General features: G+C 48.1%; 1 protein-coding gene across 29 annotated transcripts in view; it reads right to left on the bottom strand.

The window, feature by feature from the left end:
* Positions 1 to 18,057, bottom strand: part of MAPK8IP3 (mitogen-activated protein kinase 8 interacting protein 3) — a 174,831-nt gene that overhangs the window by 75,628 nt on the left and 81,146 nt on the right. For all 29 annotated transcript variants that reach the window (XM_034782838.1, XM_034782851.1, XM_034782840.1 and 26 more), the window contains 2 exons: positions 17,302 to 17,404; positions 5,377 to 5,495 (listed from right to left, as the gene is read on the bottom strand). In XM_034782838.1, the coding sequence (XP_034638729.1) occupies positions 5,377 to 5,495; positions 17,302 to 17,404 (222 nt within the window). The remainder of the gene's footprint in view (positions 1 to 5,376; positions 5,496 to 17,301; positions 17,405 to 18,057) is intronic.

Raw genomic sequence — 18,057 nt, 5'->3', positions numbered from 1 at the left:
CTGAAACCAACAAAATCAAAATTTTGTTAAAAAAATTAACAATGATTCAGCCATTTCAATGTCAAAACGCATGAAATAGTAAGGACAGGACCTGCCATGACTGCAGATGGCATGACTCAACATACAGGACATAAAAAAAATCAAGGGAAGGTAACCCACAATGAACCTGGAACCATATGCCTTGGTTATCAGTTTTGCAGACAAGAATCTGACGAGGCCGTGACTTCCTATGCTAGATGAACCTTTGTTTTCCTATGATATGTTCTATTTAAAACTGCTGGCCAAAGGCTAGTTCCCATATCCCGCCTCTTCCTCTTCCTCACCTAAGTGAATGATATATTTGTCTTTCCCAACCATATCTCATAGTACCAATGATGTAGTCAAAGGATGCCTTAACCTGCAAATACAGCCATTAGTATTTAAAACAGTCTTTATACCCCAACCCCGGGACTGGCTTTGTTATTTGGCTTCAACTTCTGTGATGAAATAATATATAACTTACCACTAGTATATTAGCTGAATCTCTCTCTTCATCACAAAACCTCTTTTATGAAAAGCAAGGTCGCCAAAGTAAACATGGCCAGGTCACCTAGCAGTGAAAAGAAGGACCCTCCCATAGCCATAAACAGCATCTATTTTGCCCCTCACCCTTCAGCTCCAGATTTTTATGGGCAGTGAAAACTGGAAGGGTGTTTGTGTGTGTGAGAGAGAGAGACACACATACTGTATGTACAGTAAATACAGTGAGATTATAGCAGTAAAAAATGAACATGCAGGAGTAAATGAGAAAGAATGTTCATCGGGTTGTAGTTGGAAAGAGGGGAATTCAATTAACAATTATTACTAGTAAATAATTGTTTATATTCCACACCACTCTCTCAACTACATCCTTACATGAACAAATGTATATGAAGCTATAACAAAGCAATGGGAAATCTGGATTTAACCAATGAATTTAGACCATTCTCTCCAAAGCTGCAAAAAAGAGTGCCAAGAAATGATAGTCCAAAGCTAGCTTTGCAAACATCCAGAAAGACAGACTAAAATCCCTCCAACCAGGAGATAAATATGCTTCCTGAGGATTGTACAAGAATAACTTCTGTAGACATCTATTGTTTTAAAGGCATCACAAATGACATTCTTCCGATATTAAGAATCTTAATCCACCCGGGAAAAATATATTTGGAAGACTTTGCACCCATTTTTGGGTCTCCAATATTAGAATCAAGGCTAGACTGTCTCATTTACACTGGTGACAGCCTGAAATAACTCTATTGGCTTCCACTGATTTACACGGTGAGAGTTCAGAATCTGGTCCAAAAATAGAAAGAGCGCTTCTTAATTTCTGGATCCTGTTGAGCTCTCTCTCCACTGTTTGTACCATGTCTACTTCATGCAATTTTCTCTGTGATTCTTCAGGCTGTAGTCGGGATGAAGGAAAAAAGTGCCCCAGAGATAACAACTTGTCGGAAAAGAGCAGAAAAACCAACAGATTCACTACGATCAAGCCCTAGCTTTTTTTATGGCTAAACTGCAGCTTTATCAAAGATCTTTAGAACTTTGAGTGTGTGAGGGCAGAAGGAACAATAAACTAAATTAGCCTTTTTGTCTGTGAGTTTGAGAAAGCATTTATAGCCAGAGCCTTCTAAAACTTATGATGGATTAAATATAAAAGTATAACATTTAAAATCTTCGACCTGCCTCCCTTCCCTCACCCCGTCCTAGCAATGTGTGCTTCATATCATCCAAATCAAAACTTCCCTTAGATTAGGTCACCAGAACCCAACAAAAGGCCTAAATAGATTAACATAATTTCCAGGAAACTGATAGGCCTCACTTCATCCCATTTCCCAGGCTTGTAAGGGAATCCATAAAAGCCTCCCCACCTAGATGGCCAGAGTCATTACAACAGCTTTGAGACTGTAAGCTGTATCCACCCTCAGTGATGAGCCACAGAGGCCTCCTGATGATTGTATGGAGTTCTGTTGCTCTAATCAAAACCAGAAAATTGTCGAGGGCAGAATCACAAAAAAGCTGGTGACTGAAAAATCCTATCCTATGATCCTCAGTAGGACGGCAGGGGAGGACATGCTTTAATATGTTTCTTGGTGTAACAACTTGGGTATGTAGGATGAAAAATCAGAAGCTTTCAGAGTGATCCTGGAGGTCTTCGAAATTCTTCCTTGGTGACAGGTTCATTTTCCTGGTTGATCTCTAGGAAGGACAAATCTTTCCATAGAAAGAGTAGTCATTCAGGACTGGGAAAACATAAAGCAAGAGTCTTGTTTAGGATGGCACTTCATTTGACATGGTATAAGGTAGGACTTCTTAGAAAAGAGAGGAGTTCTGTGAATATAAGCTATTAAGTACTTCCTTTTGCTAATATATTTAAGCCCTAAGGATTTCCTTTTAATTGGGCTCTTAGTGCTTTTATTACAATGGGTTTTGCTTTTGTGGAGCATTTTTAGGTATTTCATCACCTAGAGTATGCTCCTGCTTCTACAGTACATTTAATAAATGAAGAGTGAAGAGAACAACCCCAAATTCAGTTACTGTGAAGGTTTACTACAAGACCCACTCACAGAAGGAGGAACCTACAAATAACAAGACAGGTGAAGACACTGCCCACAAACAGTAACACTCCCAATATGGGGTAGCCAGCAAAAAATAGCTTGCTTTTAAACATCAAGAAGAGGGCAAAATAGAAGCCTCAGTTCCAAACAGGAGCAAACTGAAGTTTAAAGAAACTCTCTTCTTTCCATCTCAGTGTGCAACAAGGAGAAAAAGGAAACAGTCTTTTGCATCTGAACAAAGAGGCAGCTCAAGGCACTTACGTTTAGTATGGAGAAGAAAAGACTGAGAGGGGACATGGCAACAGTTTTCATGTACATAAAATGTTATTACAAAGAGGAGGGAGAAAAATTGTTCTCGTGAATCTCTGAGGATAGGACAAGAAGCAATGGGCTTAAATTGCAGCAAGGGAGGTTCAGGTTGGACATTAGGAAAAACTTCCTGTCAGGGTAGTTAAGCACTGGAATAAATTGACTAGGGAGGTTGTGGAATCTCCGTCACCGGATGTTTTTAAGAACAGGTTAGACCAACACTTGTCAGGAATGGCCTAGTTATTATGTAGTACTGTGTTGAGTGCAGGGGACAGGACTAGATCATCTCTCGTGGTCCCTTTCAGTCCTACACTTCTATGGTTCTATGATTCTGTTATTTCAGGTGCCCAATTTGAGAACCTTAGGCCTGATTGTCAGAAGTCCTTAGTGCTTAGAGGTGAAGTAATCTTTGAGTTCATTAACTTGTAGGTGCTTAGCACCACTGAAAAGCAGCTTCAAAGTGTCTCAAGCTGTTCAAACAAAATGTGTGACCACTTGAAACTCTGGGCCTAAGTTTGTCACAGACTGTGCTGGGCCAGGCCCCTTCAGACTACAGGGTCTGAACCCCAAGATTCTTGCGAGTGAATTCCAGGTAGACAAGACACAATGAACTGGGAATGTACTGTTCCAAGTAGTTTTTAAGCTGAGGTTGTCATTCTCCTGAATGACAAACATTTCAGAACCTGATGTTTCCTGACAAGTAGAAAGCAAACAACATCAAGCAGCAGTTGACACGAACAGAGAATATGATTGCTGACAGATTGCCAGACAGTGCTCTTACAGACAGGAGAAGCACAAGGGGAGAAGGATAAAACAGATGGGCAGCAGCTAGATTTTCAGTAGCTATAGCAATCTGACTCTTTTGGGAAGAGAGGAGCCAACAATGTATGCTGAGATGGGTAACCAAAATTCATGCTACAGTAGACAGATGAAGATCTAACATCCATGTACAGTTTCTACTAAAGTCTCCTTCACTCTGAGTGGCAGTGTCAGACCTTATGATGGTTCATAATATCCCTGTCTCTGACAGTACTCGTGCTTCACCCTTGATCAGACGTATTCTTCCATAAGAGCTGGTAAACACAATTATAATAAATGTCTGCAAAAGTGCTGCCTCCCGTCATATACAAGCCAAGTGCCTCAGTAACAATGAGTTGTTTTCAACTGGGCTCTTCTCCAAAATTATTCATCAGTCCTGCATCAGAATCTAAACAATAAATGCCTTAGGACTCAGGCACTGGCCAGCATTTTTGTGATCTGCTGCTACTGCACAATGCAGCTGTTCCAAATGCTGCAAAGGTACTGCAATAAATAGGCTATAAACAATCACCTATGCAGCAACACACCATTGAGGCCTTAGAAGGTTTAGATATAGGGCTCATAGTCTGTTCTTGTCAAAAGTGATTTAGATATCTTTTTATTTTTTACAGAGATGGTCCATTGCAATTTTGCAACAAGATCACAAACTGGCTTGGCTGAATCTACATCCAAAGTACTTTGGTGAATACTGTATTTTCAGAATCAATGATGAGATAGGCCGTGAGCCTTTGCCATTTCAGCAAGCTCAAGAGACAACCAGCAAGAAAATATATTCACCCAACACACTTAATGCTTTCAAATACATCTCTTGCTTGTATTCGGAGCACAGAAGGCATTCTGTGAGAGCCCTCTTATGTCTCAAGTTACTGAAGAGCTCCTCAAATCAAGACATTGAGACTTGAGAGTGATGTACATAACTATAGGCTTTGTCGATCATATCTGCACTGTATTAACTTCTATGGGACTTAATCATGTGCTTAAGGGCTCTCATGAATGGGATCTAGACACCCAAAGTTCTACCCCAGGAAGCACTGGGCTCAGTCTATAACTTGGGCTAGATTCCCTTCTTTGGCTGTTCCAAAGTCCTGGTCAGGAACCTCAGGTGATGTGCCCAGGTTTCAAGACATAATAAGCCCCTTCCAAGATTGCCCTAAAAGGTGTACGGCATTCTTTTTTATACTCTCTACAGCAGAGTAAAACATACAATATAGGCTATAATATTTCTGTATAAAAAGAATTTTTTTGAAGTTTTTATAAAATTAGGAAAAGTGATTACTGTCTTGCAGAACAGTGGTCTGTTTTCAAATTTATATCAATCACTCCATATTCAGTTGCAAGTGTCTGCAAAATTATCTTTGGGTGGTGAAAGGGAAGGAAGCACAAATGTTCTTCCAGGGAGTTTGTGCAGGAGAATCACACACAAAAATTAACCTACGCACACAGACAAAGACAGTCCTAACAAAACAAGTCCCAAAGCTATTAAAATGACTTTTTGTTAGTTATATTATGATTATTACATATTTCATTACTAGACTGTCCCAAATTCCATCCCAAATTGTTTTTATTGACAAGGAGCCACAATTCTGAAAGGAAGAAAGAAAATTGTCCGTTTCTAAAGCTGTCACTCAGCCCTAACTACAGTGGAGTGAACACAGTTGTTATAAACATCTTTTACCTAGCAGATCTGCTCCTTCATCCACATCCCCGATGACTTCCGACCCTGCTGTGGAAAGTTCATGATACAGAGAGTCTGTGTTGATGCCAAAAGCTTTGTTGACAATCCCCTGTGTTGGGCTGTTGTTGGAGGAAATAAAAAGAAGGAATCTTGTTACTTGGAAGTATTTTAGATAGAAGATTCCTCTCCTGAATTATCGAACAAAGTAGATCACTGCAATCAAAATACAGATATCTTTCCATTCATTCACTATAGGGCTGAGACCGTGGACTTACTATGTAAGGGATAAATATACCTTACTCCTCATATCAAGGACAAGTATCCTTCAGGTTCCTAATATGAAAGATGTACCTCCAGTGTCCCTTAGATCAGCATAGCAGGCCTAGCTCAGATCAACAGATTAATGCAAAACTCCTTTAAAAATCATATTGTTTTATATTTATTATATAAAAACCAGAATGTTTCCTACTAACTGGAGCTCCTAACTCTGATTATTAGTATTCATTTGTTTTATCGTAGATCTTGGAGACCATTCAATCCCACAATTCCATCAGTTCAGGTACATGGCTGGCACCCACTACAATGGTGGGGCCAGATAATTATTTAAAAATTGAAAACAACAACAACAACGTAATTTCTCCTACAGACGTGAGGGAGAAATTAGCCTGTAGGGATTTGTTTATTCTTTTAGTGAGCATGTGTGCATGGCTATATATGTGTGAGTGGACTTATTTAGGAAAAGGTAAATCAAAGAGATAAACCTTACATTTAGTATTGGAAACAGCAAGGTCTGGGATCTTTTTTATCCTCAGTTGGGAGCAAGTTCCAGATTCTTGGTCTGATTCCTGTGAAAGTTCCCTTTCTTGCACACATGAGCCTCCTCCTATTTGTTGACAGTTTCATGGCTCCAATGGAACACAGGTGTTGTGGGAGGTCATGATCATTGAGGGGGATGCAACCTATCAGGTAACCAGAGCCAATCCCATGGACTGGTTTGAATACTGGAATAAACACCTTGAACTGCATTCTACTGTATTGGGAATCAGTGCAGAAAGTGATATGTTCACAGCTTTCTGCTAAGCAGACAGATGATAATGTTCAGTACCACTGGAACTTATCTCAGGTTTTGTAGCTTCATTCCTAGATATACTACATTTCTGTAATCTAGCCTGGAGGTCATGAATCCATGGGGCACTGTGGTCAGCTGTGACTCACAAAATGAGGCACACACTGCTGTCCATTTGCAAGTCATGCCTGACCAACCTGATTGCCTTCTATGATGAGATAATTGGCTCTGTGGATATGGGGAAAGCAGTGGACGTGATATATCTTGACTTTAGCAAATATTTTTATACGGTCTCCCACAGTATTCTTGCCAGCAAGTTAAAAAAGTATGGATTGGATGAATGGACTATAAGGTGGATAGAAAGCTGGCTAGATCGTCAGGCTCAACGGGTAGTGATCAATGGCTCCATATCTAGTTGGCAGCCGGTATCAAGCGGCGTGCCCCAGGGGTGTGTCCTGGGGCCAGTTTTGTTCAACATCTTCATTAATGATCTGGATGATGGGATGGATTGCACCCTCAGCAAGTTTGTGGATGACAATAAGCTGGCGGGAGAGGTAGATACGCTGGAGGGTAGGGATAGGGTCCAGAGTGACCTAGACAAATTGGAGGATTGGGCCAAAATAAATCTGATGAGGTTCAACAAGGACAAGTGCAGAGTCCTGCACTTAGGATGAAAGAATCCTATGCACAGCTAGAGGCCGAGGACCAACTGGCTAAGCAACAGTTCTTCAGAAAAGGACCTGGGAATTACAGTGGACTCTCATCCAACTTCTCGTCAACAGTGTGCCCTTGTTGCCAAGAAGGCTAACGGCATATTGGGCTGCATTAGTAGGAGCACTGCCATCAGATAGTGATTATTCCCTTCAATTCGGCACTGGTGAGGCCACATCTGGAGTATTGCATCCAGTTTTGGGCCCCCACTACAGAAAGGATGTCGACAAATTGGAGAGAGTCCAGTGGAGGGCAACAAAAATTATTAGGGGTCTGGGGCACATGATTTGCGAGGAGAGGCTGAGGGAACTGGGCTTATATAATCTGCAGAAAAGAAGAGTGAGGGGGGATTTGATAGCAGCCTTCAACTACCTGAGGGGGGGTTCCAAAGAGGATGGAGCTAGGCTGTTCTTAGTGGTGGCAGATGACAGAAAAGACGGTTACTCACCTTTGTAACTGTTGTTCTTCGAGATGTGTTGCTCATATCTATTCCAATTAGGTGTGCGCGTGCTGCGTGCACAATCATCAGAGAATTTTTACCCTAGCAACACCTGGTGAGTCGGCTGTAGAGCTCCCTGGAGTGGCGCCTTCATGGCACTGGATATATACCCCAGCCGGCCCAGTGCCCCCGCAGTTTCTTCTTGCCGGCAACTCCGACAGAGGGGAAGGAGGGCGGGTTTGGAATAGATATGAGCAACACATCTCAAAGAACAACAGTATAGAAGGGTTCGGTTGGAGTCGCCCCTCTCTGGGGTGGCTGGGAGCCAGGCCGCCTCACTACTTAGGTCCGGTGAGTCGGGGAATTAGCCGGGTGAGGCAGGAAACAATCAAGGGCTCAGGCCCTCAGGCAGGGGCTGAACAAATAGTTCAGTGACAGGCCCGGACCTGGGTCAGGGCGGGCAGCAAGCATCCAGTCGGGAGCTCAGGCCCTCAAGTAGGGGCTGAGCAAATAGTTCCGGAACAAGCCCGGGCCCTGGGTCAGGGCGGGGCAGCAAACAAACAGTCTAGAGCTCAGGCCCCAGGCAGGGGGTGAGCAAATAGTTCAATATCAGGCCCAGGCCCTGGGTCAGGGCGGCGCAACACACAGTCTGGAGCTCAGGCCCTCAGGCAGGGGCTGAGCAAAATAGTTCACTATCAGGCCCAGGCCCTGGGTCAGGGCGGGGCAACACAAAGTCTGGAGCTCAGGCCCTCAGGCAGGGGCTGAGCAAAATAGTTCACTATCAGGCCCAAGCCCTGGGTCAGGGCGGGGCCACACACACAGTCAGGAGCTCAGGCCCTCAGGCAGGGGCTGAGCAAAAAGAGTTCAGGAACGAGCCCAGGCCCTGGGTCAGGGCAGGGCAGCAAACAAACTGTCTGGAGCTCAGACCCTCAGGCAGGGCTGAGCCAACAGTTCAATAACAAGTCCAGGCTCCTGGTTCTGAGTGTCTGGGAAGAGGGGGAGACTGCCACCCGTGAGTGGGGTGGCAGGGGGGATGCAGGCCCACCCACTCCACTGCGGAGGGCCGGCTCCAGGCACCAGCTTACCAAGCAGGTGCTTGGGGCAGCCACTTCGGAGAGAGGCGGCACATCCTGCTGTTCGGCGGCCGGTCCCTCACTCTCATTTGGAGCGAAGGACCTCCCGCCGAATTGCCGCGGCAGATCGCAATCGCGGTGTTTTTTTTGGCTACTTCGGGCGGCCAAAACCCTGGAGCTGGCCCTGCCACTGCGTCCCAGCCCGGGGCCCTAACAGCGGCAGGCAGCCTGCTGCTGTGTCAGTGGGGATCCTGGCTACAACTCACTGACATCGGCTCTGGGTGTGCCGCAACCAAACTAGGGTCGGCTGCCCCCAGCCTACTTCCTACCTCCCCCTCTAGCAATACCTGCGTCTAGTTGGTGTCCTCCACAGAATCAAGCACCATGGGCTCCTCAGGGTACTCGGTGAGCGGTAGGCTTGGCAGCTCCTCTGGGTCGCTTCTCACTGGTAGGCTTAACAGCTTCTCCGGGGTCTGGTCGTCATCAGGCCTTGACTGGTATGGCCAGTCCTCGGGTCGGTCACAGGCTGCAGGAGTCTCCCCAGCTGGAGCTAGGCCCCCAGCGTCTGGCTTCTCCAGTGGCCAGGCAGCTTTTGAGCCCTGGGGTGGGGCTTTTATACTTCCTGTCCTGCGCTTTGACCTTTGGGGGGCGGGCGCAGGCTCCAGTGGCTCCGCCCACTTTGGCATCCGGAGGGGCTCGTCCCTCTCTGGGGTGGCTGGGAGCCGGGCCGCCTCACTACAAACAGTCACAAAGGTGAGTAACCGTCTTTTCTTCTTTGAGTGCTTGCTCATATCGATTCCAATTAGATGACTCCCATGCCTTACCTAGGCAGTGGGATCGGAGTGAAGTACTATGGATTGTAGGACTGCTCTACCGAACGCCGCATCGTCTCTGGCCTGCCTAATGATGGCATAGTGTGAGGCAAATGTAAGTACTGACAACCAAGCCGCGGCTCTGCAGATCTCCTGAACTGGTATGTGGGCCAGGAATGCTGCCAACGAGGCTTGAGCCCTTGTGGAGTGAGCCGTGATAGAAGGGATCGGGACACCCGCTAAATCATAGCAAGCACGAATACAAGACATGATCCATGAAGAGATCCGCTGGGAGAACACCAGGAGGCCCTTCATCTGGTCCACTACCACGACGAAAAGCTGCGTCGTTTTCTGGAAAGACTTCGTACACTCAATGCAGAAGGCGAGAGCCCTACGAACATCAAGGGACTGCAGCTGCTGTTCCTGACTACTGGCATGCGGTTTCAGGTAGAAAACCGGGAGGAAGATGTCTTGGTCGATATGAAAAGACGACACCACCTTGGGAAGGAAGGCAGGATGAGGTCGTAGCTGCACCTTGTCCTTATGGAAGATCGTGTAAGGTGGTTCCGAGGTGAGAGCCTTGAGCTCGGAGACACGCCTTGCCTAAGTGATAGCAACGAGGAAAGCTGTCTTCCAAGAGAGGTATAAGAGGGAACATGTGGTCAACAGTTCAAAAGTGGCCCCTGTAAGCCTGGAAAGGACCAGGTTAAGGTCCCATGTGGGTACTGTCTGCCGAACCTGTGGGTAGAGGCGGTCCAGTCCCTTGAAGAGCCTACCAACCATGGGGTTGGCGAAGACAGAACGGCCATTCACTCCCAGGTGGAAGGCTGAGATGGCTGCCAGATGAACTCTGATAGAAGATATCGCCAGGCCCTGCCATTTCAGGCTCAGGAGATAGTCCAGGATGAGAGGTACAGACGTTTGGGTGGGGGGCGTGTCATGGAGAGAACACCAGCAAGAGAATCACTTCCATTTAGCCATATATGTACCCCGAGTGGAAGGTTTCCTGCACCAAACGAGAGCAGAGGAGCTCTGAGTAGCTCAGCCATGCAGCATCCATGCCGTGATGTGGAGGGACCAAAGGTCAGGGTGACAGAGGCAGCCGTGATCCTGAGTAATCAGATCTGGAAAGAGGGGCAGCGGGACTGGGGCATCCATGGAGATCTCCAACAGCGTGGTGTACCAATGCTGCCTGGGCCATGCCGGGGCGACCAGGATCAGACATGTCTTGTCCCTGCGTACCTTGAGCAAGACCTTGTATACCAGGGGAAACGGCGGGAAGGCGTAAAACTGCCAGCTTGTCCACAGAAGCAGGAAGGCGTCTGTGAGGGAGCCTAGAGAGCGACCTTGAAGGGAGCAGAATGCCAGGCATTTCCGATTGCCGTGTGAGGCAAACAGATTGACCTGGGGAAACCCCCACTTCACGAAGATGGTATAGATCACATCTGGGCATATTGACCGCTCGTGGGATTGGAAGGATCTGCTGAGGCGGTCCGCCAATGTGTTCTGGACCTCTGGGAGGAAAGATGCCACCAGGTGAATGGAGTGGGCTATGCAGAATTCCCACAGTCGAATGGCCTCCTGACAAAGGGGGGAGGACCGAGGGCCACCTTGTTTGTTGATGTAGAACATGGCCGTGGTATTGTCTGTGAGGACTGCTACACAATGACCATGCAGCTGCTCCTGGAAAGCTTGACAAGCCAGACGAACAGCCAACAACTCTCGAAGAGAGATCTGACTGGGTCCAGAGACCTTGTGTCTGGGTGTCCCCGAGATGGGCACCCCATTCCAGGGCTGACACATCTGTGACAAGGGATAAGGAGGACTGAGGGGTGTGGAATGGAACTCCTTCGCACACCAGCCATGGGTCCAGCCACCATTGAAGGGAGGCCAGGACTCTCTGGGACGGTGACCACAAGGTTCAGGTTGTCTCGGCCTGGGCGATAGACAGATGCCAGCCATGCCTGAAGAGGGCAGAGACATAGCCTGGCATACCTGGTTACATATGTGCAGGAAGCCATATGGCCTAGAAGATTCAGGCACGTTCTCGCTGTCGAGGTTGGGAAGTTTTGAAGGCTCATGATGAGACTCGACAAAGTTTGGAAGCGAGCATCTGGTAGGAGGGCTTGTGCGCACCCCGAGTCCAGGACCACCCCAATAAGTTCTATTCTCTGAGTCGGTTCTAGCGTCGACTTCTCCATGTTGAGGAGGAGGCCTAACTGACGGAACGTGAGCATGACTAGTTGGAGGTGAGACTGTACTTGATCCTTGGTACGTCCTTGGATAAGCCAGTAGTCGAGTTACGGGTATACCTATACACGTCGTCGATGGAGGAAGTCTGCCACAACCGCCATACATTTGGTGAACACCCGAGGGGCCGTGGAGAGACTGAAGGGAAGGACCACGAACTGATAGTGTTTGTGGTTGACAACAAAGCGCAGGAAACGTCTGTGTGCTAGATGAATCGCAATGTGGAAATACACAACCTTCATGTCGAGGGCAGCGTACCAGTCTCCAGGATCCGGGGAAGGTATGATGGTGCCCAAGGTGACCATGCGGAACTTCAACTTTACCATGAATTTGTTGAGTCCACGCACGTCCAGGATAGGCTGCAGCCTGCCCTTTGCCTTGGGGATTAGGAAGTAATGGGAGTAAAACCCCCTACCCCTTAGCTCCCTTGGAACCTCCTCAATCGCTCCCATGGCAAGGACCATCCACACCTCCTGGATGAGGAGTTGCTCGTGAGAAGGGTCCCTGAAGAGGGATGGGGAGGAAGGATGGGATAGTGGGGAAAAAGAAAATTGGAGAGAGTATCCCCTTTCCACCGTGCGAAGGACCCAACGATCCATAGTTATGAGCGACCAAGCATGGTGGAAACGGGATAAACGATTCAGGAAGGGTGGGGAAGGATCCAGAATGAGGTCCAGTACACTGTCCTCGGGCATCCCTTCAAAAGTTTTGCTTAGGGCCTGCAGAGGGTTTGGACGGACCCTGGCTCTGCCTTGACTGGTGGTTAGAGAGCTTCCTCCTGCCACCACAGCCCCGCCTCCTGTGAAAATCCTGCCTCAGCCGAGGAGGGGGATAGGATCGTTGAAGCTGGGGCTTAAAGGGTTTTCGTTGGGTAACCGGTCTGTGCATGCCCAACAATTTCATTATGACCCTTGAGTCTGAGAGATTTTGGAGCCTTCAGTCTGTCTTCTGTGAGAACAGGCCTTCGCCCTCGAATTGAAGGTCCTGTAACGTCTGCTGAAGCTCCGGCGGAAAAACAGACGCTTGCAGCCAGGTGATATGCTGCATTGCAATCCCCGAGGAAAGGGTGCAAGCAGCGGAGTCTGCGGGTCTAACGAGGCCTGCAAGGAGGTCCATGCCACCGTTTTGCCCTCTTCCACTAGGGCCCCAAACTCCTCACTGGACTCCAGTGGAACCAGCTCTTTGAACTTCTGCATGGAGTTCCACAAATTATAGTTATAACGGCCCAGGAGCGCCTGCTGGTTTGCGATCCTGAGCTGAAGTCCGCCCACAGAGTAGACCTTGCGCCTGAATAGATCAAGGCGCTTGGCCTCCTTCGATTTGGGTGCAGGAGCCTGTTGTCCATGACGCTCCTTTTCGTTCACTGAGGTCACCCCCAGTGAACAGGGCTGTGAGTGGTTGAACAAATAGTCATACCCCTTAGAGGGGACATAGTACTTTCGCTCCACCTTTTTAGCCATCAGAGGAATGGACGCAGGTGTCTGCCAGATTGTTCTGGCCGTGGCCTGGATGGTCCGAATGATCGGTAGGGCCACCCTGGATGGAGCCTCTGTTGACAAACCTCTATAACCTCCTCCGCTTGGAGGTTCATGTTATGTGCCACCCTACGTAAGAGGTCCTGGTGGGCATGGAGGTCTACTGGAGGGGGACCCAAAATGGCCATTCCCACTACCACCTCATCCTGTGACGATTAGGAAGAGGCCACGGGAGGAAGAGGATTGTCTGGGGCCTCTTGCTGGGTGGTGACCCGTGGATCGGGGCCAGCTACCTCTGCGTCTGGATCAGGCACAGGAGTTGGGAGAGGGTCCGGAGGCAGGAGGGACATCCCTGCGGCCTCCATACCCCCAGAAGCAGGATGGTTGACAGTGGCCTCTGGCACTTGCGGCTCAGAAGGGGCTGAGCGAGATGCCCCGGAAGGAGCACCTTGGGCCTGGTGGTACGCCCAAGGCGTCCAAAAGGACCACTGAGTAGACCCCTGAACAGGACCTTGTCCCTGCACCTGCGAGTGACCAGCCCCAGGGTCCAGGTAGCTGTGGTCCAAGCGGCAGCAGTCCGAAACACGGGACCCTGCGTCCGATCCCGTTGAACAAGAGGCAGAACGAGAGGGCCATGGTGGTGCTAAGTGGGATTACGCTGGTTCATGACAGCACGACGTGGATCGGTGCCGCAAGGCTGGAGAGCGGCGCCGGGACCGAGACCAGTGCCGAGGTCTAGACCAGTGCCGGGATCTGGACCTTGTCTGTGACGACGACCACTGACGGGAATGGCGTCTGGATCTGGATCTGCTCCTGGATGGAAACTGGCATACAGACCGGTGCCGGGAGTCTGAACGGTGCTGCGAGTATGACCGGTGCCGCGGAGAGCGAACGGCACTGAAAACGGGAACGGGGCCAGCAGAAGAATAAGGGCTGGTTTGCCCCATGAAGGTAACCACGCGGACCGGTGCTGGAGCCTTGGACTGTTGAGGCGACGCCGACACGGTCATGGCAATCAGATCCCTTGCAGCCGCAAAAGTATCTGTCATGGAAGGAATCTGGACCTCGACCACGCTGCGAGTCGGGGAGTCCAGGTGCACCGGACTCAATGGCTCCACCCTTGGTGCCGGAGTCAACGGTGCCGAGGCCACTGCCTGTGTTCCCTGGCTTCCGCTGTGGGATGGGGATCTGCAAGCGCATCCGGAAGAGGCAAAGTCTGTTGAGGTGGACCAGCCCTTTCCGGGGGGGGCGGGGCAGGGAGAGAAACCCCTCACCCCTAAAAACTACAACTACTAGACTAAACTACAACTATGACAACTAACACTATAACACTGTAACAACTGTGTACAAACAGCAATAAGAGCGCTAGGGAGAGTGGAGTGTTGGCTAAACTGAGCTCCACAGTTCCAACAACCGTCACGGGTGGTAAGAAGGAACTGAGGGGGCGCTGGGCCGGCTGGGGTATATATCCAGCGCCATGAAGGTGCCACTCCAGAGGGCTCCACAGCCGACCCACCGGGTGTTGCTAGAGTAAAAATTCTCCGATGATCGTGCACACGGCGCACACCTAACCCTAATTGAAATCGATATGAGCAAGGACTCGAAGAAGAAGAAGGCGCAATGGTCTCAAGTTGCAGTGGGGGAGATCTAGGTTGGATATTAGGAAACACTATTTCACTAGGAGGATGGTGAAGCGCAGGAATGGGTTACCTAGAGAGGTGGTGGAATCTTCACCCTTAGAGGTTTTTAAGGCCCAGCTTGACAAAGCCCTGGCTGAGATGATTTAGTTGGGGTTGGTCCTGCTTTGAGCAGGGGGCTGGACTACATGATCTCCTGAGGTCTCTTCCAACTATAATCTTCTATGGTTCTATGACGTGGAGTTTTTTTTTATCTCCATGGCTATACTAGCATCTGATAGCACTGAAGAATTGGAGATAAACACCAATGCTGTGGACCAACATATTCTGAGACACACACCCTCACTAGTGGGCAGCAACAAACAGGAAGAGGACCACTTCTGGATTTACCAATTTAATAATTGAAACTTTAGGAAGCATTATGCATGTTAAAACAGCAAGTCCAAGGCTCAGTAACCTCAATGTACATTGTCCTTCTAACCAGCAGCCCCTAGTCTGTCTCCTTGGTGCACAGATTTCCTTGACTAAAGGGCTCTCTCCTTGTAGCTGCATCCCTGGGGTTCTTCTCCACTCATGTTCAGACTGATTATTCTTCATCTCATCAGCCACTCTCATGGCCTACAACATACACAACTGGCTCTGCCACAGTGGTGCCTCCTGCTGTTGTTCTCAGAACATTACACATGCCTCTCACACGTTCTGGCCATACCGTCCTAAGAGGAAACTTTGCTCCTCGTCCCTGCATCATCCAAATTCTTCATGCCTCCTCCCCTGTCCAGTGCTTGTCCAAATGAAGACCACTCACCATGTGCTGTTTCCCTTTTATTGATTCTCTTTGCCATACATTCATCTAGGACAGGGGTCTCTAAACTACGGCCGCGGGCCAGATCCGGCCCGGGGCTTCCATTTGTCCGGCCCTCCAACCAATAGGGTAGAAGCGAACAGCAGAGTAGGCACCCCGAGCAGGCAGGGGGAGGGGCCACCGGCAGCAGCTCACGCGAGGCTGCAGCACAGCTCACGCGAGGCTGCAGCACAGCTGAGCTGTGCAGAGGGGTGAGTGCCTCTGGGAGCCAGTGTCCCCCTAAAAGGGGAGCCAACTAAGGGGAAAGTTGCTGCTGCAGCCGAGCAGGTACAGGGAGAAGCAAACAGGCAGGCTGCAGCAGAGTAAGCACGCCGAGCAGGCAGGGGGAGGGGCTGCCGGTGTAGTGAAGGATACTGCTCTGCTAGAAACGTGCTACTTATGGTGTACTGAGCATGCTTCACTACACCAGCAGCTGCTCGCCCGAGTCGGGTGGGGTGGGGGGTAGCTCAGCTGAGCTGTGCAGAGGAGTGAGTGCCTCTGGGAGCCAGTGTCCCCCACAAAAGGGGAGCTAACTTAGGGGAGAGTTGCTGCTGCAACGGACCCCTGCCTCTTAGAGTAAAAATACAAGCCGATGCTTAATTACATCTCCAATAAATGGAGTAAAGAAGATGGAAATTAACAATTTTATAATGGTTAAATTTTAACTACAGCACTAATAGAACCAAATAGTATTTGTATGATACAAATGTGTGAGTTTTTAGAAATAACATTAAAAAAAAATTATGTGAAATAATTTTTAATGCATTGACAAATATTTTATGTGATTTCACAGTACCTGCATCGATTAACTTTTATACCTGATTTAGAATTTAATGCAACACTGAGACAGTAAAATAGTGTTGTTTTTTAACAGTTTTGCATATATTTGCATATATTTAATTTTTTCCACAGTCGCTTTGGCACGCGAAGCCCATTAAAAAATCTAATATGGCCCTCGTCTCATAAAGTTTGGAGACCCTTGATCTAGGCTATTATATGCCTGGCAGCGGTGATACACCAAAATGAATGGCCTTCAGGCAACCTCCCACTTAAGGGGAAGCTGGTGTTCTAATCAAGCATAAACCATTGAAACAGAGGATTTCACCGTAAAAATCACACATTGTCAAGTGCCAACCTATATATGGCAAACCTGAGAAGGATCTGGATTTTGAAACAGAATTCAGGGCCATCCTTTTACTAGACAACTGGCTTTTTCTCTTTTCTACCACTTCAGCCCATAAGCCCCATACCTCCTTAGTCTGTCCTCTCTCTTTTATCATGCCACCTTCCCTTCTCTCATGGGAGCACAGCAAACTGTACTGACTGAAACCTGTCCAACTGTGAATCATCTGGAGGAGATTTCTAACACAGATTTTGAGCTTGTGTTCTTCCCATGATAACAGGGAGTTTTGTGCCTGAGGGATCCTTCATTCTGCACTAGGCAGAGGAAGCAAGGATCCAATGATTGCTCTTACACCAATGTCTCCACCACATTAACATGTACCATAGCTCTATGCAGCTTTAATTACACAAGCTCTTTAACCCAGATTCTCTCTTCACTTCTTGAGAAGTTACATGAAGGAGAGTAAATAGCATATTTACAAAAGATAAAGGCAAGTACCTGTTTCCAGTGTGCTCCAGTCGGGGGTCCTGGCACATGTCCAGCTCTGGCGTAGAGTCTACGATATCCTGAACATCAGACCATTCATCACTGCTACCCATTCCTACAGAAGATAATGCACAGATAAGAGACAGATCCAGAAGAAAAGAAGGCCAACAGTTGTTTCACTCTAGGGACTGTATTCTCTGACTGGTCTTAAGCCTCTTTGGGTATCAAAAAGGATCATGGGGAGCACTCTCAAGATTGCTATGGTACCATGTGCAAGGTGTTAAAAAAGTTAGAGTGTAGATGGATTTCTAGTGAGTCACAAACTACAGCTGGAAAGGCGTGTTTCAAAATTCCTGGGTAAAGGTAGAGGTGGGATCTACCATCATGAATAGGTGTGAGAAATAGGGGATTCTTGGAAGCGTGCCAGTGGCAATACCATCAGCCAGTGGGGTAACTAGGCTGGGGTAATGAAGTACTTCTGGATATTAAACTTTTAAAATAGCTCCAGAATTCTAAAGGTAAAATTGTTTTAAATTATCAGAGGGGTAGCAGTGTTAGTCTGAATCTGTAAAAAGCAACAGAGGGTCCTGTGGCACCTTTAAGACTAACAGAAGTATTGGGAGCATAAGCTTTTGTGGGTAAGAACCTCACTTCTTGCATCTGAAGAAGTGAGGTTCTTACCCACGAAAGCTTATGCTCCCAATACTTCTGTTAGTCTTAAAGGTGCCACAGGACCCTCTGTTGCTTTTTACAGATTCAGACTAACAC

This window comes from Trachemys scripta, chromosome 10 (genome assembly GCF_013100865.1).
Source record: "Trachemys scripta elegans isolate TJP31775 chromosome 10, CAS_Tse_1.0, whole genome shotgun sequence".
Classification (NCBI taxonomy): Eukaryota; Metazoa; Chordata; order Testudines; family Emydidae; genus Trachemys; species Trachemys scripta.
This window is presented reverse-complemented; position numbering and strand designations above follow the sequence as displayed.